The 26,753-nt window shown below is 39.5% G+C and overlaps 5 protein-coding genes across 9 annotated transcripts in view; 2 read left to right on the forward strand and 3 right to left on the reverse strand.

Moving 5' to 3' along the window:
* Positions 1-11,234, forward strand: part of nr3c1 (nuclear receptor subfamily 3, group C, member 1 (glucocorticoid receptor)) — a 25,860-nt gene extending 14,626 nt beyond the window's left edge. Inside the window, exons 6-10 of one of the 2 annotated variants that reach the window (XR_004658233.1) lie at positions 488-632; positions 1,654-1,784; positions 2,389-2,546; positions 2,952-3,166; positions 11,211-11,234. Coding sequence is in view for 1 of the 2 variants with exons in the window: in XM_034883567.1 (XP_034739458.1) it covers positions 488-632; positions 1,654-1,784; positions 2,389-2,546; positions 2,952-3,104 (587 nt within the window). In the remaining variant the exon portion in view is untranslated. Of the gene's footprint in view, positions 1-487; positions 633-1,653; positions 1,785-2,388; positions 2,547-2,951; positions 5,061-11,210 lie in introns of those variants that run through there. The other variant, XM_034883567.1, reaches the window with a different exon arrangement.
* LOC117951719 (fibroblast growth factor 1-like) lies at positions 8,207-25,577 on the forward strand. 2 transcript variants are annotated; one of them, XR_004658234.1, is made up of 4 exons: positions 8,207-8,548; positions 9,809-9,912; positions 10,124-10,692; positions 25,566-25,577. XR_004658234.1 is itself a non-coding variant. In XM_034883577.1 (3 exons), the coding sequence occupies exons 1-3, from the start codon at positions 8,383-8,385 to the stop codon at positions 10,322-10,324; spliced, it is 471 nt and encodes a 156-aa protein (XP_034739468.1). In that variant the 5' UTR covers positions 8,207-8,382; the 3' UTR covers positions 10,325-11,186. The 2 variants fall into 2 exon arrangements, 1 of the variants encoding a protein (XP_034739468.1); XM_034883577.1 differs by lacking the exon at positions 25,566-25,577 and having other exon boundaries at positions 10,124-11,186.
* LOC117951717 (NEDD4 family-interacting protein 1-like) lies at positions 11,301-18,391 on the reverse strand. Its single transcript, XM_034883575.1, has 8 exons — positions 18,154-18,391; positions 16,837-16,930; positions 14,636-14,775; positions 14,416-14,503; positions 13,852-13,976; positions 13,579-13,645; positions 13,360-13,468; positions 11,301-12,799 (listed from the first exon to the last, which is right to left on the reverse strand). Exons 1-7 carry the CDS (start codon positions 18,187-18,189, stop codon positions 13,362-13,364), a joined length of 657 nt encoding a protein of 218 aa, XP_034739466.1. The 5' UTR covers positions 18,190-18,391; the 3' UTR covers positions 11,301-12,799; positions 13,360-13,361.
* Positions 19,039-21,361, reverse strand: gnpda1 (glucosamine-6-phosphate deaminase 1). Of its 2 annotated transcripts, none has more exons than XM_034883573.1 (7): positions 21,197-21,361; positions 20,785-20,912; positions 20,322-20,423; positions 20,031-20,213; positions 19,720-19,904; positions 19,355-19,529; positions 19,039-19,228 (listed from the first exon to the last, which is right to left on the reverse strand). In XM_034883573.1, exons 2-7 carry the CDS (start codon positions 20,906-20,908, stop codon positions 19,167-19,169), a joined length of 831 nt encoding a protein of 276 aa, XP_034739464.1. In that variant the 5' UTR covers positions 20,909-20,912; positions 21,197-21,361; the 3' UTR covers positions 19,039-19,166. The 2 variants fall into 2 exon arrangements, with proteins under 2 accessions (XP_034739464.1, XP_034739465.1); XM_034883574.1 differs by lacking the exon at positions 21,197-21,361 and adding an exon at positions 20,994-21,017.
* hspa4b (heat shock protein 4b) overlaps positions 23,265-26,753 on the reverse strand; it is a 9,189-nt gene continuing 5,700 nt past the window's right edge. The window contains exons 10-19 of one of the 2 annotated variants that reach the window (XM_034883566.1): positions 26,536-26,645; positions 26,293-26,426; positions 25,926-26,125; positions 25,709-25,798; positions 25,262-25,417; positions 25,029-25,154; positions 24,810-24,917; positions 24,516-24,635; positions 24,122-24,283; positions 23,265-23,772 (exon numbers count right to left, since the gene is read on the reverse strand). In XM_034883566.1, the coding sequence (XP_034739457.1) occupies positions 23,569-23,772; positions 24,122-24,283; positions 24,516-24,635; positions 24,810-24,917; positions 25,029-25,154; positions 25,262-25,417; positions 25,709-25,798; positions 25,926-26,125; positions 26,293-26,426; positions 26,536-26,645 (1,410 nt within the window). In that variant the 3' untranslated portion in view covers positions 23,265-23,568. Of the gene's footprint in view, positions 23,773-24,121; positions 24,284-24,515; positions 24,636-24,809; positions 24,918-25,028; positions 25,155-25,261; positions 25,418-25,708; positions 25,808-25,925; positions 26,126-26,292; positions 26,427-26,535; positions 26,646-26,753 lie in introns of both variants that reach the window. The other variant, XM_034883565.1, reaches the window with a different exon arrangement.

The raw sequence follows: 26,753 nt of genomic DNA on the forward strand, positions 1-26,753 counted from the left end.
TATATATATATATCGCACACATTCTTTTTCCTTTTTTTTCCTGCACTTTTTCTATCCATTATCCCATTCTCTTTCAGTCACTCTGTTTTCTGATTTGTTCATGTCTGTAGACAGTAACTTTTAATTAAAAGTAACCACATTTAAAAAAAAAAAAAAAAAAATTAATAATCGATTATTAACTTATCAGAATGGAGCACTGAATCGTTCTAGAGAGAATCGCTATGTATCAAAGAAACTATTTTTTTCCTACCCGTAATGTTTACTGCACATCAAACTGTTTTACTGCGTTTGTAATTAGTTACTCTTTATTGTCACTAAGGGTGTGCAAAAAAAGATTCACATTCATGAATCGATTCAAGCTCTACCTACTCTAAATCGATTAGTCAATAATTTTTGTAGTGGCGTGTATACTCTCACATTGTCCCCCTCTCACAGACTGTGACCGTATTGGGAGACAGTTGAAGTATTTCCATGTCCTTCCCACCAGGGTTCAGGAACCTGCACCTGGACGACCAGATGACTCTGCTTCAGTGCTCCTGGCTCTTCCTCATGTCTTTCGGCCTGGGCTGGAGATCTTATCAGCAGTGCAACGGCAACATGCTCTGCTTCGCACCAGACCTCGTCATCAACGAGTGGGTATCCATCCATTTTCAATCTTTGTTGTTTAATTGAATACAAAAAGTAGTACCAGCGTAATGTGTTTTAAGTCCTCCAGATTAAATGTGTCAGTAATGCCCCTATTAAAAATGTTATCAAAACTGTAATAGTGGAAGTTAGACTAAACCATACCACGGCCTTGCAAATGGGAGTCTTTCTTTGCACTTCACATAAAATGAGCACTGATGTGATATTTTCCAGCCTATGATTTTTTTTCTTTTTCCATCAGTCAGCCAGCGGATACATCGTGCGTGTGTGTGCGTGCGTGTGTGCGTGCGTGTGTGTGTGCGTGTGTGTGTGCGTGTGTGTGTGTGTGTGTGTGTGTGTGTTCTCCTGAGAATCAAACTGTGTCTGTCAGCTGTCATCAGTTGCATCCCTCTTATAGACTTGATGAGTCGGTTTGTAAATAACTCTGTGTGTAGTGAGCAGTCGGCACAGCTACCATGCTTAGGGCTGTAATAGGCCTTTTCATTTCCTAATAACAAGCTGAAACTTGATGTGATCATAATTATCTGATGATGTTATGCTCTCTTTTTGTCAGTCAGCCTCCAACAAAATTCAACTACTGCCTGTTTTATTGCCTTTGGATATTGCAGCCTTGAAACATTCTCTTAGTTTGGTAAAAGCCTGTTGCCAATTTCAGTTTATATGGTGGTTTCATGAACAATGGCTAATAATCTGTCCCTAGTGTCTTGTGATGTACATTTCGAATGTATTTGATGTTCACTGTGACTCAAGTGCTGAAAAAGCCACCCCTAAGCAAAAGTTCCATTAAAGTTTGTCCCGCACTTTCACCTGAGATGAAACTTAGTCATTTGAAATGTGCATCCTCAACCTTCTGGAAAAATGATTTAAAATAGGATCCAAAACCTTACACAGAGATATAACATAGAGCTGCTTCATCTCCCGGATTGAGACAACACAAGCAGCCCTTATGAATCCATCTGTGACGTGGAAGAGCCATGTTATTTAACCCTTTCTGTTTGATTCCACCAGGGATCGGATGAAGCTGCCCTACATGGCCGACCAGTGCGAGCAGATGCTAAAGATTTCCAGCGAGTTTGTCCGGCTGCAGGTTTCCAACGAAGAGTATTTGTGCATGAAGGTCCTGCTGCTGCTCAGCACAGGTCAGAAGTTTTACCTAAGAGCAGCTGAATCTTCTTCCACCATCACATGTCGAACGTAGTTCTGTGGTAATGCAGTCGTTACAAAGGCTATTACTCCAATCCAATCCTGTCTACAGCGGCTGGAAGATAATATTGATGTATGCACAGGACAAAACACCACAGCACTTTATCAACTCATTAACTCACATGCATCTATTGTAAATAAGAACTGAATCTTCATAGGGCTACCTGGTTTAGTAAAGAAGAATACACACACCCGATTTCACAAGTACACAACTCCACTTCATGTTATCTCTAAGGTAACCTAGTACAGAAGAATTAAAGATGTAAACAAAGACTCTTGTCTAATTAAATGCATTTAAAAAATATTTAAAACGATAATTGCAGGTAGCTTTAACACAGTTAGCACGGTGCTCCTCTGGGTGTGCTGCCTTTGTCCTGGCACTGCACATGGTCTGTGCTAGTTAATATTACTTGGAGTGCAACCTGAAAATACCTTAATGTATATTAATCAGCTGCCCTTTTTTGCCCTTCACTGCTTAGACGTGAATATTATCGTTATCTCCATCCCAGATGTTGACTTTTAGTCTCCCTTCTCTCGCAGTGCCAAAGGACGGCCTGAAGAGCCAGGCAGTGTTTGACGATATCCGGATGTCGTACATTAAGGAGCTGGGGAAAGCCATCGTGAAGCGCGAGGAGAACTCCAGCCAGAACTGGCAGCGTTTCTATCAGCTCACCAAGCTGCTCGACTCAATGCATGAGGTACAGAGACCGGCACGCAAAGACAGACATGCAGCCCTGGTATTACACCTGTCTTCTGCAGCTGTCCTCATCCTTAAACAGTGACTCATCTGGGATTGTGCTGATTTATTTGTTAGTTTAAAACATTTACATTGTTCGAAGAGAGGTTTTTTTCCTTTTTATTTTGTGAAGCCAGGCCTTCGTTAATATCACAGAATGTTGTGAATGAATGTTTCTCTCTGGTATGGTCCTTTTGCATATACAACTGATTCATTAAAGGCTCTAAATGATGGGTGTACCATCTCACTAGCATTGCATCAGATATATTGTATTCCAAGATCAATTCATTTTCTCACGCAGCCAAATGCTGATTGTGTGTTTTTAGTGTTAATTATCCACTAATGCATTCTCCTCTTGTGTCTGCAGATGGTCGGTGGACTGCTCAGCTTCTGCTTCTACACCTTTGTGAACAAGTCCCTGAGTGTGGAGTTCCCGGAGATGCTCGCAGAGATCATCAGCAACCAGTTGCCAAAATTCAAGGCCGGAAGCGTCAAACCTCTCCTCTTCCATCAGAGATGACTGTGCCCCGTAAGAGACACAATGCCTTAAAATCCCACCACATCACCTCACCGATTTCTCCCCACCCCCCTTCCCCCCTTCCCTCCGATCCCCCTGAATAGCGACGATGAAAGGACCGAGGATCCGAGGCGAGGAGTGAACGATGTTTGTGGGAGCGAGTGTGCAACCTTGTGTAGTGGCTCGCGTGTCTGGAGGGAGAGAGCAGAGGCGTTTGTAGAGAAACCAGACAGCAAGCACATAGGTGTGTTTTTAAGTAGGAAATGTTTGTAAGATAAAATGTAATCAAAGAGATATAGGCTAACATCAATGTTGTCTCAGGTTTCTTACCTTCAAAACCAGAACGATATCGAAGATAGATAAAACAAATATCTATATAACAGGTTCTGATAGTATTTTCTAAATTTCGAAATTGTAACAGTTTATACAGTTTTCCAGGTCGCTTAATTAATAACGTGCTCTTAAGTAGGCTTTTAGTATGTTTACCGTATGTTCCTTTATTAGTTTTTATAGTAGGTTGTAACAAAATCGTATCAGTCATATAGAAAGGAACTTCTGTTTTGCAGTCATATAAAAAGCATATTTTCTTTTTGCTTTGATACCTTGGACGTAAGAAACAATTCTGTTGGATTGTTACTCGATGGCATTGTTAAAAGGCTGATTTCTCCCACATGCTGACCTCTTCCAGGTTTACACACGTCTATTATAAAAGGGAAAAAAAATATGTGCCTTTTTTGCTTCGAATATCATCAAAGCCATTTCTTTCTTCCTGTTCAAGCCGTGCTCTCTTTCACCCGTCATGGTATACCATTATCGTATGTGGATTGTACATTTTACTTTACATGCAGTTGCAAGTTTTCCTTTTCTTTGTTTTCAATGGCTGTGTAATCTTAAAAAGTGGCAGTTTGGCCCTTCTTCCGTGTGTAGAAATGATCCTCTCTGAACTTTAGGGCAGATTATTCAAAGTCTGCTTCTTTTCACGCCACATCCCACACACTCAATTCCTTAAGTGTGATTCGGGCACTTTGTACCCTGCTAAAGGCTTTAAAAGACTGTGAAGAATGACTGTTATGCTGTACCAGTCTTTAATACATGACTTTAGATGGAAGTCATACAACGTTTTCTATAGGAAATAGCCGGCTTCATTGATGTTCATTTTAGCCCCCCCTCCTGCCCCAACAGTCTAATAATGGAATGTGGTAAATACCTGCGTCTGTCAATCAGAGAAGAGAGGACATTTTATATTGTGTTTGCAGGATTGTTATTTTACAATCAGGATTTTGAATCGGCATAAACTCATTTCTGTGGTTCTAACATAGCTCGAACTGTTTGGAAAATAACCGTCCTTCAGTTTTTTACTTCTTTTTACAGTCTGTTTTGTAAAACAGACAAACATGCAGTTATGATTCTGCCACTGATGATCTTCTTCGATACTAGATGTCCACGCTTGCAATAAGCATCTGACTTTGAGTATTTAATTATTGAAAGCTTTTGCATTGTTGCCGTGCTGTATATCTTAAAGGAATAGTTTAACATTATGGGAAATGCGTTTGTTTTCTTGGGAGATGAGAAGATTGATACCATTCCCGGTGAATATGTAGCTGGAGGCAGCAGCCAATTAGCTTAGCTTAGTATAAAGCCTGAAAATGAAGAACCAGTGAGCCTGGCTCTGTCCAGTGGTAACAACATCTGCCTACCAGCACCTCAAAAGCTCAATAATACACAGGTTATATCTCGTTACTTTTCTCCATACAAAACCCAAAGAGGAAAAACAACAATTAACAGTTTTATGGGGGGGGAGGATTATGTGCTGGAATATATTTCTTGTAACTTTCCTGTAGTCTCCGCTGGTTGCCTGGCAACTGGTTGAGAAATTATCAGACACTTAACACCCAGTAAAACGCTTAGTTAAAAAAAAATTATTATTCTGTTTTTGTGTTGATTTAAAAAAAAAAGAAAGATATGTGTACTGCTGAGCTGTACAGGAGCTAGTAAACAGATTACGTTTAGACAGAGCCAGACTGTGTTTCTCTCCCCCCCCACCCCCCCTGTTTCCTGTCTTTATGTTAGGCTAAGCTGACTGGTTCCTGGCTGTAGCTTTATAGTTACCTTACACACAGAAGTGGTATCAGTTTTCTTGAGAAACTGAATATCTGCATTTCCCAAAACTGTTCCTTTAAAATCAATGGTTTATGTGATGGACAGCTTGTGTATACAGCTTTTTGGATCAGGCGTTGGCAGATTCATTACCCTATAAACCTCTCTCCGCTGCTGATGACCTCTGACCCCTCCGGTTTTGCCTTCTGCTCCTTTAACGCGCTGTCGGCACCTTCTCTTAATGTCTGTGTGTCTTTAGTACATTGACGTGTTTCTGTGTCTGTCTGTTAGATAGTCGAGCCCAAATGTTTAAAAGCACTTAGCATCAGTCACCTCATGGAGTCATGTGGCAGTGAAAGTGTAGCGTCACTGACTGGGGAGGCAGGCAAAATGGATCCTTCTATTCTCTGGGAACTATTTCAGTGCCAAACTCCGGTTTTGTCTGTTTTCAGTGATGCTGAAAGTTGGGTCAGTGTTTCTATCAGATGAGGAAACCTAGTCCCAGTATTGAAGCTCATAAATATATCCTCAAATAGATTCTGTCCACTGGATTGAGGTCATTATTAATGAGTGATAATAAGTGAGCTGTATTTTAACACAAGGCACTCACAGATGTGTTGTGTAATCACACAAAATAATGTAGGTCTGTCAGTATCCCCTTGTGTTGTGCAAGTAAATGGGAAAATGTGCTGCAACATTTTCATCAGTTCTCACTTCAGTTTGTCGCGTGTGTTCAAAGCACAAAAAAAATCCAGGTTTTTAACATGAATGTTAACCTTTAAAGAGGAATTAATTTAATTAAAAATAAGAAAAGCTTGACAGATTAAAGATGATGCCCTGACAGATAAAAAAAAATAATTTGGATAAATGTTTCAAGTGCTCATTTAAATATAGAAAATGTCAAATTATGTTGCCTAACAATCCCAACAAATATAAAGCACTCCTTATTAATGTAGAACCGCTCCCATGCTCAGGTTGTTGAAACTTAATGTCTGATTCACACAGTACGTGGTTGTTCATGTTCAGTCGTTTATGTCCTGACTCCCAGAAACCAAAAACGGTCAGTTTGAATTCCCATAATGTATCTGCTTCTGTGATTTATGTGTTTTTTGTCAGGATTAGAAATGTTTTAGGAATGTGCTGCAACATACTCGTCATTCATTCCCAGGCTCAGCAAAAGAATACTTGTTATTTCTCTCTATGATGTATAATTCAAAATAGTTGAAAACCATCGTTATTAACTGTCTAGGGGTTACTCATGGGTTACTTTCACATTCAGTGTATCCAAATCTCTGCTGCTGTTCATTTAAAGACGTATATACAGTGTGTGTGTGTGTGTGTGTGTGTGTGTGTATATATATATATATACACACACACACACATGCATATAAACATAAAAATATATATATATATATGCAATAGAAACGAGCAATCATTTGTCACCATCACATAACAGGATGCTGCTTCCTTTTTTATTTCAGTTTTTTCCAGTATAATCTATTTGCATACAGGATATTCACACACAAAATTATCTCTGCAGGCCAGATTTTCAGGAAAAGATACAGTTAGTCAGTAATTAGTCTACACCGACTACACACACACACACACACACACACACAAAAAAGCGTATTTGTTTGACTACAAGGTGACCAAAGCAAGCACAGACAAATTCAACACGTGCCGTTTTAAACTAAGTAGCTCCTAGAAGACAAATGTTCAGTTCTTTGTTTTGTTTTCTTAGAATTTTTTTTTTTTTTTTCACAGCTTTGGTCAAATTGTGTAATACTGTGAATAGAATAGGAGTCAGTCTTTTTCACACGCAAACTGTTTGTGAAAGTAATCAACCAGCTTGAATCTAAGAAAAGATTTGCACTACCCAAATATTGTTTAAAAATCTATTTTATATAAAGCATATGCAGACATTAACTTTTCAGAATTATCAAGGGCAGATAGTTTAACTGGTATATGCTTTCTCTACAAAAGAAAAACATTTTCTTTGCTTAAATTGATTAATTGAATATGTACATATAATCCATTGTAAAGAAAATGTGGTGTATTTGTCTCCAAATAATAGTTTTTTTTATATATATAAACATATATATATATATATATACACCCCTCTGTATTATTTCTCCTCTGTAGTGTTGATCTTTTCCTCCATTGATTAAAGGTGGAACTGTATGTCTTTGTGTGGTACTTCACGAAATAAGGAATTGTATGCTGATGTTTGCTGTGATGTTAACTCGATGATACTTGATGATGGAAACGGTAAGCTCGTTGTGAGACACTTTTTATTATCACAGCAAGCACTTGTTGGTCAAATAAATGCGCTTTTTCCATTCTGACACCTGGCTTATTGGCTGTTGATGAAGACTGTTGGCGTTAACTGAAATTCTCAACCTTTGTCTATTAAAGGACTACATCTCAGAGGGACATACTGTACATTTTACTCCACTACATTATGATTTTTTTTTAATGTCGCATATCCGTTTTCTAGAATGGATTTATTTTTTATATGGACCTACCCAACAGTATAAAGGCTACAGTGAATATTAGCTTAATAACTTTTGTATTTTGTCATACATTTACTTAAGTAAACAATCTGAGTACTTCTTACACCACTTCTTAAAATTAGAATTGTAACATTCATGTGGCTGGGGAAGCTTGGTAGAGTGGACTCACATATATAGAGGTTACTCCTCAATGCAGCGGCCGCAGGTTTAACTCCAACCTGTTACCCTTTGCTGCATGTCATTCCCTCTCTCTCCCCTTTCATGTCTTCATCTGTCCTGTAAAATTAAAGGCCTAAAGTGACCTAAAATAATTAAAAAGAGTTGTAGGCTACTATTTATGATCATATGGGCGTGGCGGTGCTCTTATTGCAAGTAATATTTTTCCTTATGATTAATAATCTAGTAGCCAGTAAACAAAAACAAGCAAAGAATACAACATTTCAAAAAGTTAGGTTTGAGGCCTGTAGCGATCACACTTGATACCATTATCCTAATGGGAGTTTCAGCCAAGTAGTCGGGGACGCGCACCCAGTGATCTCTGCGCACGTTCACGAGCATGTAAACACCTGACCGCTGCAGTGGGACTGAGCCCGCAGATTTTTCCAAATAGAAAACCAAACACCACTGCAGAGCTTCCTGTTGATTCCACAGCTGTGTTGATTGTGAGCAGGATGGCGGATGAGGAGAAGTTGGGATCAGCGGAGCAGACGGTGGACAGCGGCCCGCTGCCGGACTCCAGGCGGCGGACTCGGCTGTACTGCATGAATGGCGGACACCACCTCCAGATCCTCCCTGATGGGACCGTTCAGGGCCACAGGGATGACGAAGACGTCCACAGTAAGACTGCAGCACAACACCGCATTTTACATCCAGGTCAGGCATGCAAACATGATGCGTTCAATGTCTTTACTGCCAGCAGGAAAAGAGACATGCGTCCTATAAATGTCTTTAATAGAAAACATTTTAAAAGGAAGACGCCGCTCATTTTAGGCTTGGAAAAAGATAGAACATCTCTGTAGATCTGTTGTGCACATTTGACTTCATATAAAATGTATTTAATGACCTTAACTGAGCTACATGAGACAGACTATACAAAATAACATCAAGTAGCAGAGACTTGACCAAAATTTGAACCCTAAATAAAATGTATAAGGGTATAATACACTCCTCAGTCAGGGAACTAAGACACGTGCTGCAGAGGTTTAATATTTATTTTCTAGAAAGACTATCAACAGATATATATAGGTCTTCTCAATGTCAGCATGAAAGGTCATGCCAAACATGGTAGTCTTTACCAGTCTTCTTACTTAGGTACCATAACTACCATATATATTGTGGTATTTTGCCCTATTGTATTGTATTCTATGAGATATATCATTTGTTTACATTTTATATCATGATCTGATGAAAATTTGCTTTTTAGGCTAACTTTAACTCATTTAGCCCTGCAATTTGTTTTATTGTTGATAAATGAGCATCGTCATTGTTCTGTTGATAAAAAAGTATTTTTTTTACAATTAGTTACCTGAAAGGCTAATTAAATAAAATGCATGTTTGCATGTTTCATCTATCTTGTTTATTTCTTTAACAAGAGGCTCCCTGCTTCAGACTTGAGTACATCAGTTTCACATACCGGAAAGACTGACCGACATTCAAGGCTTCAAGACAATCAAATTGATCTAGTCACAAGAGTAACTTCACCGTTCTCTTCATTTCATGAGACTCTGCACTAGCTAGGTCAATGTTTCCCAAACTTAGGGTCGGGACCCAAAATGGGTCGCAGACCCGTTTTATTGGGTCGCCAGTTAGCAGAGTAAAATGCATATCAATCTTATGTGAATTGGCGTGAGACACAGAAAGGAGAATAGAGACCTTTTGTTTACTTTTATAATGGAATAAATATACTTTGTATACATTTTAATTCATGGTTTGTTCCGTCTTTTGCCCACAGTTTAAAAATGTAGATGTTACAAGGCTTTATGGTGTAAATTTGGGTCCCGGGGAGACACCAATTTTCTCTTTTGGGTCTTAAGCTCAAGAAGTTTGGGAACCACTGAGCTAGGTTGTCTTTTTTTTTTAAACTTGTTCTCCTTTCAGTTGTTTTAAAGCTCAAAGCTGTGGACAGAGGTGTGGTGGTCATCCAAGGAACAGAAGCCGGGCGATACTTGGCCATGAGCGACGAGGGCCGATTGTACAGCTCAGTGAGTATCTGCAGTATACCTGAAGATGCTATGTAATAGTAAAACTATACATTAAACTCGATGCAGGCATACGTAGATGAATATTCCATTATATGTTGTAAACAATGAATTACTCTTTGGGGACCACATATTTAAACTTTAAATCTTAAACCAAACAACTTCTCCTAAAGTGCGGTCAGGTGTTAGTGGGGGTTTTGTGTTCATCTTTCAGCCCACAGTGACTGCTGAATGTTACTTCCTGGAGAAGTTGGAGGAGAACCACTACAACACATATATACCTCAGAAATATCAGGAGAAGAACTGGTACGTAGCTCTGAAAAAGAATGGAAAACCTAAACTGGGTCCTAGAACTCACATCGGACAGAAGGCCGTCTTCTTTCTGCCCCGACGGCTGAGTGACTCCGGGGAGTAAAGACACGCTCGGCACACAGAGATACCGCAACCTAAGTGGATGGGAGCTGCACCGAGATACACTTTAGTTCAGTACACCTAAATATTAAGCCTTTTAGTTCCTGAACTGGGCCAGAACAAGAATGAATGTTTGGAAAAGGGTTGATAAGGTACTGGCTTGAAGAAACAAATCTGTCAAGAACAAAAGGGGGCGAAGTTGCAATAATTTAACAGATAATTATTAGGGAAAGGACCAGCTAGCATCTTAGCTAAAATACTGTATGTATGTCATCATCTTATTTCCCCGCTAACACATCCCATTTTAGCTGGTGGCAGATCTTCTTATTGCAAAACATGAAGCGCAAACAAGAAAACGTGTTCCACTATAAAGTTATACACACATTATAAATATTACTAAATGATGTAGCACATTAAGTCACCTGAATTAGTAATTATCATGTAAAATTGTCTCCAGATGTCAATGAAGAACAGAGGCAGGAATAAGTAATGGCTTAAATTAATTAGCAAATGCTTAATAAAAAATGTCCCATAACTACCCCACATGTAACCCACTGACTGGGAATGTTAGTTTGTTGGAGGTCATGTGCTTCGAGTCCTTTCTAGTTTGAGTTTTCTGCAGTCAACGCTTTGCTCTCAAGGAGTACTGCCTCTGCAGATTAGTAGACAAAAGTATTATTTTCCAGCTTGAAAAGGGCTGTTGAGCCACTCGCCTCTCTGTACAACACGATGTAAAGCTGAAAAACTAATTCCTTATTTCCAGCAGGTACACTTTGCTGCCACCAATGTGTAAAATTACTAAATGACCAAGTGCACCATTGAACAGACAAAAGCTGCCACTCTGTTACAACCTTGAGCCACACACACACACACACACACACACACACACACACACACACACACACACCCACCACTTTGCTTCATTATACTAACCTGTAAATAGAATCAAGAATATAATACAATCCAGACAACTCAGAAAAGACGCATTAAAAGTGACATTTATTTAACAAACGTTTTCTGTACAGTGTCATTACAACAAAACCCCAAGGTTGCAGCTTTACATCACAGAGAAATAAGCATGATGAGTCTGTTGCAAAGCCATGGCAGAAGTATGAAGTTAACTGATTTAACAGTTTAGTTTGCGGGACCAGACTAAAATCCATATTAACTCTCTGCATTTAAAACAGTAGCTAGATGATGAAAAATGTTATTGACATGTTATTTCCATTGGATAATAAAACCAAAAACCACTGAGTCAGTGATTCCTTATCTTATTTGTCTGGGACTTAAAATGATAGGAACATCCTTTGGGTTTTATTGGTTATGTTTCTAAAAGTGCACCTGCATACAACATTCTTTGATATAGTTTTGATGTCCACAAGAAAGTTAACACCTTATTAAATCATTAAAAAAAATCGTAATCTGTCAGTAAAATCTTAAAGCAAAAATGTCTTATTGTTTTGCTCTTAGATGATTGATCCAAATGTCTGGATCTCAGAGGTTTATGATCTCACTCGGACAGCCAGGACTCTTGTGTCATCCCAGAGCGTTTCCACTGAATGAATGATATGACTCCACTGACTCACTGAAGAATAGTCAGGCTGTTACTTTACTTGAGCTCGTTGAGGACATGAACCAGTACTGCAACTCTGCATCCCGGTTTTGGGGCCCATCTAGTTTCTGGCTTGTTTAAAAACTGGATCATCTGAAATCATATTTGTAACCTAAATTCTATTCCCGGGGTTTATTGTGTTACCTGATTTTATGTACAACAACAAATCTAGCAGGCATAACTATAACTTCTGATACATCGACGTCATGTTAATGTGCTCTACTCACACTGCATTTGAATCACAAGCCTGTATGTTTTATGACGACAATGCCCACGGTGTCTAGCCAGTTAGAAGCAGCTGACAACACCGCCCCCTCCTGGCTACACAAAACAGGGCAACACTAGCTAAAACCAACAGGTGAGGGAAAAGTGTGGTATATCAGCATTTACAGCCCAATGAAAGCTTCTTTTTCAGAAGTATGTGGTATCTAAAAACAGCCTATAAGAGTCACAATAAAACCATGAGAACTGCCCATTACAAAATGTGTTGCATGCTGTGGCACGTCCACAGAGTTGTTTTAATTAATACCAGCGAGACGCTCCCTATTTATTGACCTTAAGGGCAGATACATGCTTGTCCGCTACCATCAAAATGATATAAGGCATTACTCATACATTACAGACAGATGTACATAGCACTTAACATTCACTATTAATGAGTACATCAAGGGAATATAATTGTTAACTATTTTCCATTAATAAAGTTTCAAAACAAGTGATATAATTCCTGAATATTTTATTGAGAGTTGTCTTCATCTATAACTCGTCTGGCCGATTTCTGGTGAAGTGTCTCCACTTACAATTTGTGAACTCTTCGCAGAGTTGCTGCTTGTGTTGGTCACGTCCTGTTCTCCCACATCCAACACCCTAGATTTAGGTTAAGGGAAGACGAACAAATCAACTCCAGAAAATGGACTTCAGAAGTATTGGTAATATTCAAGGGTGTGTGGTGTAATGTCTGTGGTTTGTCATGTTGACATGCACATTAATAACAGACTGACAAGATGAGGATACTAAAGAGCTACATTGCACGGAAGACCAACTACTTGTTCTCAATATATTTTTCGCAATTTTTGTTGCAGTGTGTATATTTTGTAAAACTTTGCCAGGTTTATGTAGTGACAGGTTTTATAAAAGCAATAAGCCACCCAGCGGTGGTTTCCAGTCATGTTACAACAGCTAAGGGGCGTTGTCAGACACTCCCAACCCGGTCTCACGCCAGACCGTGAAATGGTCACGTCATTTAGATTTATTGATTTGTGTCCAGGCCACGTTAATGTCGTTTATTTTGTGTACAGTTCACAATTTTTGAACGTGACCATTTCCTTCTTCCTTGCGGCTACATTACACTCTCTGTAGCCGGAGTCCTGTGTGCATGGTCATGTCTCCATTGACAAACCACAATAAGTGTGACCAGATTAATTTACCTCTAATAGATGAAGAGAACCCTTGTCCGGGGAAGAGTAGCATAGGTGGGATCAGCAAGTTTACGCACTCTGGAGTAGTTAACAAAGCCTCTGACGAACAGCATGAAGCCTGCAGGGCAAAGGAAAGATATATCATGCAAAATAAGACAATTACCTAAATGTAATCGTGGGAAATAACACACAGTGCCATTTGTTTATGAAATAATGTTTCTCACTTACCCAGGGCCAGGAACACCCACCACAACCAGTACTGTCCATCAAAGTAACCAGGGAAGTAGGTAGAAAACTGGAAGACATAAAAAACAAGTACCTGTCAGGACTTAGTCAACCCGTAATACATGATCCTAGAACGTTATCCTAGACCATTTTCAGACTTTACGTGTCCTTGTACAGTGACGCGGATAAGAACTAGTAATCCTGCACCATTACAACAATGAACACTTACTCAGTGGCCAAACTGGTTTTGGTGAATATTCACGAAAGAGCTCTTACCCTGACAATAAGAACCCATTTGATGAGGGACAGGCCGAAGCCAGAGATGGCCCCATATCGGCCGGCGGCTGACGTGGTCAAACAGAACGACAAGAAGAAGCCGATCCAGTTGAAGAGGAATGCCACTGGGGACAAACAAAGAAGAACAATATTCATTTTCAAACCATGACCTATAGGAGGGAAGAGATTTTTAATCCAAGATGTTTGTTTTTTAAAGTCATCAAACTGGCTGGAACACATTTTCCACCTATTACGTCTTTTGCTGGAAAACAAACTAATGCAGAGTGTACTGGCATTAGCACTGTACATCGTGTAACAGCCTTTGTGAATATGGCAAATTCAAGATCAACTACGCAACAAATGTTAGGAGAACGTATGCTTTTCATGTTCAATTACCCGATTTCTACAGATATACTGTACATACAGTATATAAAAGAGCAAACTAATAACCAACTGATTACAAGTCGGCTCTACGCAAGAGAGAAATTGAAAGTCAGTTTACTGTTCTAGAAAGTGAAACTGTTCACGGGCCAACTATGGTTGACATGCTGAACCAGTTCTTACTGAAGAAAGTGAGCATGAAGATGCCGTCATTTCCTATTCGCAGCTGGTCGGCGTCTTCAAAGTCATCCCTGGCCACAAAGTCGTCCTCCTGCACCACCAGCAAGAAATAGGTCGATAAATTCCAATAAACGTGGTTACATTCAGGGTTACATTCATGTTTTGTTTGTATTAGTACATGAAAAGAAATATTTCTACATTTCTGAAAATGAGATTGATTTACCGTGACTCTTCCAGTGACCAGGGGGATGGCTGCCTCTTCTTTGCTTCGCTCAGCTTCGTCATAGGAGGGCAAAGTGGTGGCAACGCTGTAGGATGGAGGGTTGGGAAATCTTCCTCCATCTTCCTTGTATTCAAAGAAAGCTGTGGAGGTAACAAGCACATGACTATACATCCAGGTACAGAGGTCTCAAAATAAACTCTTCTAAATATGATACTCATGAGTGACGGTGGACAAAAAAAAAAAATCCTCTTCAGGGTCTTTAGTGATCATTTTCACATACAGTAAGTAGGTCGGGCTGTTCGAAGGCTCTTTCCGACCGGAGGGTTTTTGCAGTTCCTCGAACATAACGTTCCAAGAAACCTTTTTTTCTTGTGTTCCGACTGGACCAATGTTACGATTATTATTTCCTGTGGCCGCAATTCCTTTTCTGCATGCATAGGAACCCTTAGTGACCTAGCAACGTCTGGAACATCAGGCATTCAACCAGCCAATTGTTAATGCTAGTTAAACTTACTCGTTTTGTTTGCTCTGCTCTTCTATCTTCTACCATCATATATTAATTAGGATCATATCACGCTTGAGCCTTCGTCTTCTGCGTTTTTCTGTTAAGTACTCCAGCCTAGTCTTTAAACACCGCCGTGGTTTGTTGTAGCGTGTGGCACTAAAGTCAAGTAACGATGCTATAAAGACCGTTGCCGTGCTTGCGTCACTCCCCTACCCCTCCTAAGGCCACTTGGCCAGTGCGAATGCTAATGGAAAAAACGGTTTTGGGGGAGAATAGTTAGTAGAGCTGTTCAGAAGTGAACTATTCCTATAACTACGTTCCTGTAACTGCTTGGCAAGGTAAAGCAAACTCTGTGGAGTCATTGCATTCAACGACGTTTTTCCCCCTTGTTAACAATATAAGGTGAAACTGTAATTGACTGACCAAGTAACATAAATAATAATTTAATAATATTTATTGCAGTAAGATGGCTTTTTACAATGAAATTCTTCCAAACTACTACAGAGCCGGTGTGATGAATCAAATCTCTTTATGCAGCATGGAGAGAAAGACTGGACATGGTGCCTACAGATATTATCTTTACACATGCAAGTACCAAATGATAACACATGAGTTGGAATATCCTTTTGTAATTTTGGGACATAAGGCAGAAAATAAAACAGTTATATCCACGAACAGAGAGATAAATAAACACAGGCATCGATAAGATGCTCTCTGAATTACATTTGTATGTAAATGTTGATCATAACTTTAAAACTGAAATGATGCGATGTTGACTAATTAACAGCTGTTATGAAAGGTTGGACTGCTGACAGACGAACTTCTCCTTTCACTTCTGAAGGAAGCTGAAGTAGCAGAAGCAGAGAATTCTAAGACCAAACCAGGGAGGGATGACTAACAGCAGAAAGAAAGACCAAAGTAACTGTATCCATTTCTGTTTATGTTCTGTCCCATTCAAGCCAAGACTTTCATCTGGGTCATTTGGCAGATGTCCAAAATCCTCTATTGTGTTGTTCAAACACAAATTGCATTAGACCAGCTCAATATACTCACCCGGGAAGAGCTTAATGCTTATACACGTTGACCTATGCCTTCTTAAGAAGTGAGATTACAAACATCCGACCTTCCTAAAAGGCCGTGCACACAAGCTCCTCCCCTTTACATTATTCATTCCAAGGCGAACAGTGTAGGAAAAGATAAAGTAATTCAGTACACTAGTTATAAGGCATGTACACTTTCACAGAGGGAAATGTTTTACTTCTTACACTTGTTTTAAATATTTGTCTGATGGCTGCTGAATGTGAATGTTAAAAGTAGTCAGCAGTCTTATTTTTATGCATTACCTTGTGATTTTATTTTTACTTTGTTTTAATATGTATCATATTGTATGTTTAAAGTTAAAGTTTTTATCTGTAAAAAGTGCTATATAAATACATTTTACGTACTTACTCCTGAAGAATAATGTGACACTGTGGAAATATAATAATAATAATACTATTCTATGAATATATCTTATCTTCACTTTATCTTCATAGGCACATTTCACTGCAATTACTTCTACAATCGTAATGCATAACTTAGAAAATGTGTATATAACGGAACTGGTATTAATGGATTTTAATACTAATCCCATATCTAAATTGCGCTGTTTCTGAGTTATGGGACAGTGTGTGATGGAGCTGTGATGGTTCCTAACCTGCATTTGCTGCAGCGATGCTGCTGTAGGGTGGTGGTGCATCCTGAGCAGGACCCGCCTGGGCTGGCTGAGCCGGTTCCTCCTCATTCACCAGCTGAAGAAATGTTAATAAATGACAACAAAGCTTGGGTCAAACTTAAATCTAAGGAAAACTTAGATTTAAACGTTTTGGTGGACTGATTATTTTGAATGATAAAGCCACTGCGATGCGATTAACAGAATTTGAGGGATTGATAGTTTATGCATTGCTTTTCTATACCAAAGGATCTGTCCCAAACAAAGATTTGTCGGCCGGGACACCTCAGCAGTACCTCAATAGTAAATTCAAAATTGTATTTTGACACATATTTTGCCTGTGACAAATATTGTGCCTCCTGCAATTTGGATTTTGCACTAGTCCATATTCTATCTCTGTACGATTTCTGATTGTATTCAGTATTACAATGTTGCAAGACCATCTGTTGTTTTATCTGTAAATATCCTCATTTAAATTTCCAGTTGTGACAATGTGACGTTACAAGAAGATATGAGCTATACTGCCTGACTCTACTTTAAAGTACACCCCACATATACTTGCGCCAGGTTGTGAACAAGCACAATAGCGATAGACTGGAGGTGCTTTAGGGAAAACATAGTAAAAGTGTGCCACCTCCTTAAAGAGTAATAAACCTGTATCACTGATGTCGCACTTCATTAATAGGACGTTACTGTGCAACAAGTGGTTATGAAAGATACGTCTGCAACCATTACCGTATTCAAATAGAAATGATTGGCTACACTGTTCTATCAATGATAACACAGTGACCTCTGATACATCATCAAAACTACATAACCGCAATTAAACTACGAACTGTGCACTCGTGATCTCACACATTACCTGCAAATCAATGTATGTTAATAAATAAGCAGGCTTCGCAGTATTTCGATCCCGTTTTCTAGGTGGAGTTTCACTTACTGAGCAGCTAGACTGGTCGATGTGCTGGATCAAGGCTTGACAAAGTGACACTACACAGCACTCCTGTTCAGGCCAGCCAATACTAACTTTAGCTAATGAATAACTTACTAAGCTACTAAATGAAAATATGTCAAATAGGTGACTTCAAATGATACGTGACGAAATTAGGATTATTCACTTGAAAGTTTGTTAATGTTGACAATTTGTCTGCTATTTATCGCAAACTCAGGCCCGCCCGTAAACAAATGTCGGTCGAGCTCGTTGTTTTCCTCTTGGTGACAGGCTGATGTTGACTAGCGTTAGCGTTAGCTGCTGGCTAACTAGCTAGCTACATTTTTGCGTGCCAACAAACTGTTACATACCTCTTGATATCTGACGTTGCTGTTTTGTTCTGCCATTGTGGAAGAGGAGCGAATATTTAATGCGTCCTCTTCCCACTTTAGCTGTTAAAATGCGTTGAAAGATGTGTTAAAAGAATCTCGCCAACGAAGTAGCAAAGGTAACGTCGCCTACTAATCGGCCATCTCCTTCCTTCTTCCCCCTGACGTCCGTACAGTAGCTGGCAGGCTCTGATGCTGCCTTCAAGTACTGTCAGGATATTGGGAGACGAGTAATTCGTGCATGATCAAGTAAAAGCCCCGTCTTATAAATCAAGGTAAAGAGGTTTTCTACAAAAGCTGCATTAAAATATATTTAAAAGAAGATCCATTAAAGAGATTTTAAGCTGATATTCAATATCCGTGCACTTTTTGTTTACTAAAACCCTCATCATTTGTCATTTATTTTTTCACTGTATGCATACCAGAATATTTTAGGTTAATGTTCAACATTTTTATAAGAAAAAAAACTGGGCAAACAATTATAGACATTCTTATAGGTTTTGAAGGTAATGCGATGGTAAAATATGTTATTTTTACTATGTTATTATCACTATAATTAGTATGGTAATTGCCTGAGTAAATGTACTTTATCCAGTTATATTTCATTGCCGGCTACAAGTTTGTTTAAAGGTCAATTTTACCTTTACTTAAAGTACAATTCTGAAAAAAGACGCTTATAAGCAGCACTTAAATGTCACATTAGTTGTTCCGCGTTGTCATGTGACAGGAGGAACAGACTAAACACCATAGTCTTACAGAAATTAAAAATCAAATGCACTTTATTAAAAAGAACAAATGAGAAGCAAATTTACTATATGAACACAATCATATAACCTGAATAGCCTGCACAAAACCAGCATCTGTTCATTTTTTTTTACATGGGTGAGGTTTACCCCAAGCACTGCTTGATATATCTCCACGGGAAGATAAAGGAATCATTGGAGTGATACATTTTGAAAAATACTTCATTAATCCAAAGTATAGACAAGATATCTTCAGTTCTTCTTTGGCACTGAGGGAGGTGGCTCCACCAGCTTGTTGTGCACATGCATCATCCCTAAAGAAAAAAATAACATGCCTGTTTTGCAGATAGTTTTGCTTTATGCAACCTGCGTTGCAATTTATTAAAATCAAAATACAGACGTTTTTTTTTTAGCACTGTTGCTTTGAGATTTGGTCTCACCTTTGAAGTACTTCACAGTTTTGACTCTCAGTTCAAGGGTGGCGTCTTCATCACATACAAAAACAGTCTGCGGGTGCTGCTGGAACGCAGACACTGTCCACATGTGATTCACACCGTCCTCTATAGCTTTGTATAAAGCAAATGCCTTGTGTGCTCCGGTAATGAGAATCATGACCTGGGAAGAAATTAAACATTTGACCTGTGGCCTGTGTGGCTGTGCCAGAGTAACTTGCATTTGGTGTTTTTTTTTGGTGCATCAGGAAAATGACAAGATCACAATGCACACTGTTCTGCAACTTAAAGTTAGCATAAACACAGAACCCAAAAAGCAGGAAAGATTGTTGACATTCATCTAGGCTTCTCACCTCTTTTGCGTCCATGACAGTGCCCACTCCCACAGTCAGTGCCATGGTGGGCACCTTGGAGAGATCCCCATCAAAGAATCGGGCATTAGCCATGATAGTGTCCTTTGCCAGGGTCTTCACCCTAGTCCTTGAAACTAGACTTGAACCAGGCTCATTGAAGGCAATGTGGCCATCTGGTCCAATACCTGACAAGGACAGGAGGAACCGTCAACACTGACTGCAAAATCCCCTGTTACCAGAATGGTGTTGAGCACAAATCTGAAATGTGTAGTTGGTTATGTATTTCCTTATCATCACTGTGACATACTGACCTCCGACGAAGAGCTCGATCCCCCCGGCAGCTGTTATCTTTTCCTCAAAGGCTGCGCACTCTGCCTGCAGGTCAGCAGCGTTGCCATCCAGGATGTGGGTGTTCTCTGCTTTTATGTCTATGTGCTTGAAGAAGTTATTCCACATGAAGGAGTGGTAGCTCTCAGGGTGATCTCTGGGAAGTCCTATGCAAGAGTTTATGACGGTTTCTTATCACAGCAAGATCACAGCTTTCAAGTATTTCCTCAATGTGTAAGAATGTTATGTGGGGAGAAAGAACACTGAAAACTTACCTACATATTCATCCATGTTGAAAGTTTTAACATACTGGAATGAGATTTGTCCCTTCTTGTAGTACTCAATGAGTTTCTTGTAACAACCCAGCGGGGTGCTCCCTGAAGACAGGCACAAGCTTACAAAGCAAAAGTAACAAGAGTGGAATAGTACTGCACCCACATAAGCATTTTATTTTGAGTCACGGTACTTGAGTCTTTCCTTTCCTTACTTTTTTATGTTTCAGAGAAAAATATTGTATTTACGCCACTAAATTTATGCCAAGGATACTGTCTCTTTGCAATACATAGTGTACATGTAGCCTACCCTAATTTCATGGGTTAAGTTAAAGGGCCTGTGGTGGCTATTTCCGCAAATAACACTGAATGAGCAGATGGGGGGGAAATACTGTATCAGTGTCTCCAGCACTAAATCCTGAAACAATACACACAGCTGTACGGGGTTGCCAGCTCCTATACTCACCTGTGGGAAGCCCCAGGGTGAAATATCTGTCTGGGCCAGGTCTGAACAGTAACACCTTGTTTCTAATGTACTTTGCAGCCCACTCGCTCGCCTGGTCGTAGTCATTGAGAATGATCAGCTTCATTGTCCTGGAGAAAAACACACGATAAGAGGAACGGGTTGCTTGTCTGGAGAAGCTCTGACTCGAAGTTATTCGAGACACGACACACCTTAACCAGACTTTAGACTCATCAAGGTAAGATAACTACATCGTCCAGCGCCAGTAAAGTAAGATTAATGCATGAGTGTTGCTCAAAAAGCTACCAGAAATTCAACTTTAACGCACCCGCGCATTGCTACTAAATCTTTCACTCTATTAATGTCCTAGTAAAACCCCAAAGAAAACAATTATTGTAAAACTTTACTCCTTTACCTTGGACTGTATCTGTAGCTTTTACCATAGAGAGTATAAGAGGTTTTTACTCGCAGCAGACGTTTGGATGGATCATGTGATTCCTGCTGCTGGACGCAAACAGCGCTCCTCGCGAGCGGAGGTGACGAATACTGAACATCAGCTACGGTAGCTGGCTAGTAACGTTACGCTCATAGACCGTTAATATCAATATATATAGCCCACGGTCTATGGTTACGCTAGGTGAATAAGGAATTAATGAAAGCAACTAGTTTGACTTGAGGGTTCCGGGCTTAAATAATATGGAGCTAGAATTGTTTCTGTATCACATGCGAGGAAAAAAAGGATCTGAGAGAAAAAAAAATGTTTGAGAGAAAAAGTTATCACACTCATAGCAAAAAAATAATGTTTTTGACAGAAAAAAAAATAATTTTTTGAGAGAAAAAAAATAAATGTTTGAGAGAAAAGTTTTCAAAACCGTTATATAAAAAAAATCTCTTTCAAATATATATGTATTTTTTGCTATCAGTGTGAAAAAGAATTCTCTCAAAAACTTAACTCTTTGCTCCTAATTCATTTTTTTTCTCTCCTCTCCTCACGTTGTGAAAATAGTAGGGGGGGGGGGGGGGGGGGGGGGGGGGGGGGGGGGGGGGGGGCACGTTCCTGCTGGCCAATTGGGTGAGTCTTGCCTTGGGAGTCCATCAGAACCAAATTTAATATCTAAATACTTCAGGTGGACTCCCAAGACAGAACGGTGCTCAATAAGAACATGGCCCCGCCCATGACACTATTTTCACATTAAAAGAAAAATCAAAAAATTGGATAAAATGCTTTTTTGCTATCAGTGTGATAACTTTTTCTCTCAAACATTTTTTTCATTTCATAGTATAGCCTAACATTACCAAAGACGTTTTAGTTAGAGAACCTTTGATATTACTTCTTCAAGGCTTCCAGCTTATCGAAAAAGGAGGCCTTCACGAGGCATTTTTACACTGAAAATATTCTCGTTTTCTTCTGTGTCGCTTAGCAACCACTAAGTGTTCTACTAAGAATGATTTTCCGCTGAAGAATAATTTTAGCTAGCTGGCTACATCTCCTGCTTGCTCTCTTCATTCATGTACGGCATGACATATTTAACTAGCTAGGCAAACTTCCTAAAAGAACACTTAGTGGTTGCTAAGCAACATAGCTAGAAGAAAACTAGTACATTTTCAGTGTAAAAATGCCTCACAAAGCTCATAGTGTCTCACACCGCGCACTAACGTTAGTGCACTAACTGAAGTGCACTTTGTACATGGCAGGCATTTGTACGATTCAGACTAGAGGTTTTCCAAATTCTAAATAATTGGAACAATGTGTTCATATGTAGTTTATATGAAATCTATTGCCTACCTTCCAGTTAAGTTGTATTTATTTTTGCAACGTTAGAATTTACAGTATATGAAAAAAAAGGAGAAAATCTCAACTTCACCACCTTTTCAGGTTCATAGCTTGAAATACAGTTACTTATATATTCAATAAATTACATCTGTAAATTAATCCCAAGCCCATATGTATAGGATTTAACCTAACATGTTAGCTAGCAGACCCATAGCTAGGATTTTAGAAACAGCAAGGTCAAGTGCCCATTTCACTACAAACTAAACTCTAAACTTAGAGGTGTGGCCAGGTTGGTACAGTGGTAGAGCAGGCACACATGTACTGAGAGGTTTATGCCTCAATGCAGAGACCCAGGGTTTGAATCTGACCTGTGACGATTTCCTGCATGTCTTCCCCCCTCTAAAACAGGTAATTTCACTGCTCAATTTAATTGTAAATGTGTACTTATTTACATTATGAATACATTTCTCTACTACTAGTTGGCCCTTTTCATTTTAACTGTGCCATAAAGCAGTGCAACTTTAAGATAAGCCATTCAAAATAAAACGTGTAATCTGCATTTGATGTAGAATGTAACTGCTTGTTTATGTCATCAAAACCCTCTAAATTCCCAGAAATGACCCATGTCTTCAATGGCAGCTGGACAGAAGCAATGCCTATGTAAAGCCTTGGGTGTTCTTTGACCAAAGTAATAAAAATGATACAGTAGTGATTTTCATTAACTTTATTAAAACCATATTGTGACAGACCAGAACACTTACAGGGCACACAACAGAAATAAATACCATTATGTGTACAGCGCTCATTGTCAGACAGGCTTATTGCGGCTGGCTTTTGATTTATGTCATCCAGAAAGAGAGAAGGCATGCTATGTCATCAGACAGACATGTCACCAGGATCTGGGCTCAGTGTGCTAATCACCCTGCCCGCTTTTGACTGTGGAGTGCAGTTCCTGAAACACTTTACCTGCTCCGATATACACTCAGCTTGGCTTACACGGGCATCAGGCTGCTTTAATCAAGGTCCATGTCAGGCTTGTTTTGTGTGGTTTCTGAGGTGGGGTTGCTTCCTGTCGTTCCCTTGTCTGCAGTTTCTTCCTGGGGTTTATCCTGTTCGTTGACAGGCCCGTTCTGCTCTGCAGTGTCTTCCTTTGGAAGCTCCACCTTGGGCTTGGGCTTGGGCTTGGTCACAACGGGGTTACAAGTGGAGAAAAGCTCCTGGAAAATGACACAAAAAGGAAACATGATACAATGGTTTTACTTAAAGAAATACAGTTGTGTGGTAAATCACCACATTTTGGCCCATTAAAACAGAGACAGTTACTAATGTGTTCCTGGTAGATAGTTGACCTCAGTGCCTCATGTACATGAAGGACCATGAATGAATGCTACATGAGTAAAGCCAACCATTTGATTAGCTCTAGCTAACAATAGCTTCCATTTGTATTTCTTAAACAAATCTTGTTACATCTTTATTTTGCATGAATAGGTTTCTCTTTTTCAAATGTATCTAGTCACTTTTCTCTGTTCTTTGGTATTATGATGTTCTAACAGAGTAGGCACTCACCCTTGTTTTTGCTTGAATGTCTTTTACTTTAATGGAAGGATCCACCGTCAAGCTCTGTTTGCTTTGCTGGTTCATGGCACTGTTCATCCAGATCATTGCCTCACTGGCCAGTTTGTCCACTTTGTTGACATCCGCCTCATCTAAATGGTCATACTGCTCCTCCTGGAAATCAAAAGGCATCATTTAGAAGCAGAGAATACACTATTATTTTTCCACATACAATTGTACAGTACAATGTTGTGACATTCAATCTCTGCTTTTAACCCTCATAAACATTAGTAGCACATACAGCAAGCTTGGGACCCACATGACCTCTAAGCCACAGCCACCATTAGTAAAAGCCTTTACTTTGACAATAAAAATGCCAAAATCCTCTTGAAGCATTTAGATTTACCTTTATTTTGTATGCTTCCACAAATTTCATGTACTGCTGGATTTGTTTTCCCAACTCCTCAAATGCTTTGGGTCTCTCTTCAGCTTCTGTATACCTCTCCTTGATGGGCTGGCCAAGTTTCTACAGTGAACACCATATACAATCAATTCATTTTATTTTCAAATGCAATGAAATCGTACAGGTACAATTCCAGTGAAATGTTATCATTCTAAACAATACATGTCAGTTAAAGAAATCAAAATGGCAATGAAACAATAGTGGGGGAAAAAAAGCTATTATTATAGCAATAATTACCTTTAACTCTGCCAGTTTGTCAATGTACACCTGTTTGGGTTGGTCCTCTCCATCTTCATACAGCCAGTTTTCAGTATCCTCCAGCTTTAAAGACAGGATATCTCGGTCCTGAAAATTAAAAAGTCATAATTTCAAGGAAAGCCAAATCGGTTGGACAGTGATCATAATGATGCTAATTTGGATCACTTTACAGTGAGTCAGGAGTGACTGTTTACTCACAGATTCACTGACAAACTTCTCCAGCATCCCATGTAGTTTGTCCCTCATCTCGTACACATACTCCTCTACATTATTCTTCGCGTCATTCCTCTCCTTCTCCAGCTTGTCCTGCATGATCATCTTACCCTGGGGTAGAAGCCAAACAGCAACTGTAACCGCTAAACACTTCAAAATAGAATCAAGTAATTGTGGATGGGTGGATTTTGTAATGTGATGATGGAACGTTTGGTTACCTCATTTTCTACAAAAAGATTGAGCATGTCATCAGCTAGCTGCCACTGTGGACTGTTCTCAATTGGAAGCTCAAGCACTTTTGTTTTGACTTTGGGCTTTTTGGCTTGTGGGGGCTGGTCAGACTTCTTCTCGCCTTTACCCTCTTCTGCGGTAGTCTATTAAAAAAGGTAGGAGAATATGCAGCATTGACACAAAAACACTACTAAAAATGTATCAATAGATGCAATGACCCAACAGGAGCATCCGCATTAAATTTAAGTTTAGTTTTTGTTTACAGTGTCATTTATTTCTTAAAATCAGCAGTATTGTATTATACTGTACCATATTGTGTTTAAAATGTCTAACCCGTTATTTGAATAAGAAGACAGAATTTTGTTGTGGGCTATTGCACTTATACATAAATCTACATGAAAAATCTTGCTTTACACAAAAATGTATCATCTTACGTCCATCTCCTCATTCTCACGGGGAGTCTTGTCTTCTGCCTCCTTCTGACCGTCTCCTTGACTCTGCTGCTCATCCTGATCGGTCTGCATCTTGTTTGTTGTAATAAAAATCAGACATGTTTTTTTTTTTATGTCTCAAAACAGAAGTATAAATAGTAGCACACATATTAATCTGACGCTCCGGGTAAGAGAACCCCTTATGATGAAAATCACTTACTGTATTTGGCTGTACCTCTTCATCTTTGCCATTGGCCTGTTCCGTTTCCATGGGTTCCTCTGTCTCATCGGACTTCTGCACTTCAACCAGGGAGGCGCTGGACACGCTGAAGATACCGTGGATGTTCACCCGCACCTTGACTTTCACCTTGGAGCTCTCCCCGGATGCCTGTGGGACAACCTTCTGGATCAGGAACTGACCTAGAAGGTGGGGGGGGAAAAGACACAATTAACAGAATTAGATAAATTATCAGGCCAAACAGCTGTAATGCTGACGCTATTAGTCTTGGGAGATCAATTTATTCATGTAGACAGAAACATGACAAGGTGTCTGGTCACACATCACTTAGGAAGCTTGAGCTGCTTACCAATAGTGGGATCAGGGTAGGGCAGATCAGCAGCGTTGTTATAATAGGCCTCCAAAGAAAAAGGCTCTTTCCGGTAGAAGGTCAGCACTTTGGAGAAAGGTGCTGCATGGTTCATAGGAAATACCTCGCAATCACTGCAACAAATAAATATTTCATAATATTTATACATTCAATAAAACAAAAGCAGAGAGAGGGACTTTTTTTTTTTTTTTTTTTAAATCAAAAACAGGTTGCTGTTTTTACCTCAAACCTTCCTCTGCAGCAGAATGCCACTTCAAGGAGATGGGATAGGAAACGACATCAGTGATGGAGAATTCACGCACTTTGAAGGCAGGTGACAGTATTGCACACTGTGGAGACAAACAGTAAACATGTTTAATCTGTAAACAACAAAAAATCCCCTTCCAGGTGCTTATTCAAGCTCTGATGGGACGACTTCCTGTGAGTAATGGGGGGGGGGG

The sequence above is a fragment of the Etheostoma cragini genome, chromosome 10, assembly GCF_013103735.1.
Source record: "Etheostoma cragini isolate CJK2018 chromosome 10, CSU_Ecrag_1.0, whole genome shotgun sequence".
NCBI lineage: Eukaryota > Metazoa > Chordata > Actinopteri > Perciformes > Percidae > Etheostoma > Etheostoma cragini.

What these genes read in the sequence shown, in the direction of transcription:
- gnpda1 (XM_034883573.1), bottom strand. Translation starts at nt 20,908, where the DNA reads ATGAAGCTGATCATTCTCAATGACTACGACCAGGCGAGCGAGTGGGCT. An exon ending in CACCCTGGGGCTTCCCACAG is followed by an intron (nt 20,424 to 20,784) that starts GTGAGTATAGGA and finishes GCCTGTCTTCAG; the next exon opens with GGAGCACCCCGCTGGGTTGT. An exon ending in CTGTCATGGACGCAAAAGAG is followed by an intron (nt 19,530 to 19,719) that starts GTGAGAAGCCTA and finishes ATTTCTTCCCAG; the next exon opens with GTCATGATTCTCATTACCGG.
- LOC117951719 (XM_034883577.1), top strand. Translation starts at nt 8,383, where the DNA reads ATGGCGGATGAGGAGAAGTTGGGATCAGCGGAGCAGACGGTGGACAGC. An exon ending in GGATGACGAAGACGTCCACA is followed by an intron (nt 8,549 to 9,808) that starts GTAAGACTGCAG and finishes TTCTCCTTTCAG; the next exon opens with TTGTTTTAAAGCTCAAAGCT. An exon ending in AGGGCCGATTGTACAGCTCA is followed by an intron (nt 9,913 to 10,123) that starts GTGAGTATCTGC and finishes TTCATCTTTCAG; the next exon opens with CCCACAGTGACTGCTGAATG.
- LOC117951717 (XM_034883575.1), bottom strand. Translation starts at nt 18,189, where the DNA reads ATGGCAGAACAAAACAGCAACGTCAGATATCAAGAG. An exon ending in CATCGCTGCAGCAAATGCAG is followed by an intron (nt 14,776 to 16,836) that starts GTTAGGAACCAT and finishes TTACCTCCACAG; the next exon opens with CTTTCTTTGAATACAAGGAA. An exon ending in GTGGGTGTTCCTGGCCCTGG is followed by an intron (nt 13,469 to 13,578) that starts GTAAGTGAGAAA and finishes TTTGCCCTGCAG; the next exon opens with GCTTCATGCTGTTCGTCAGA.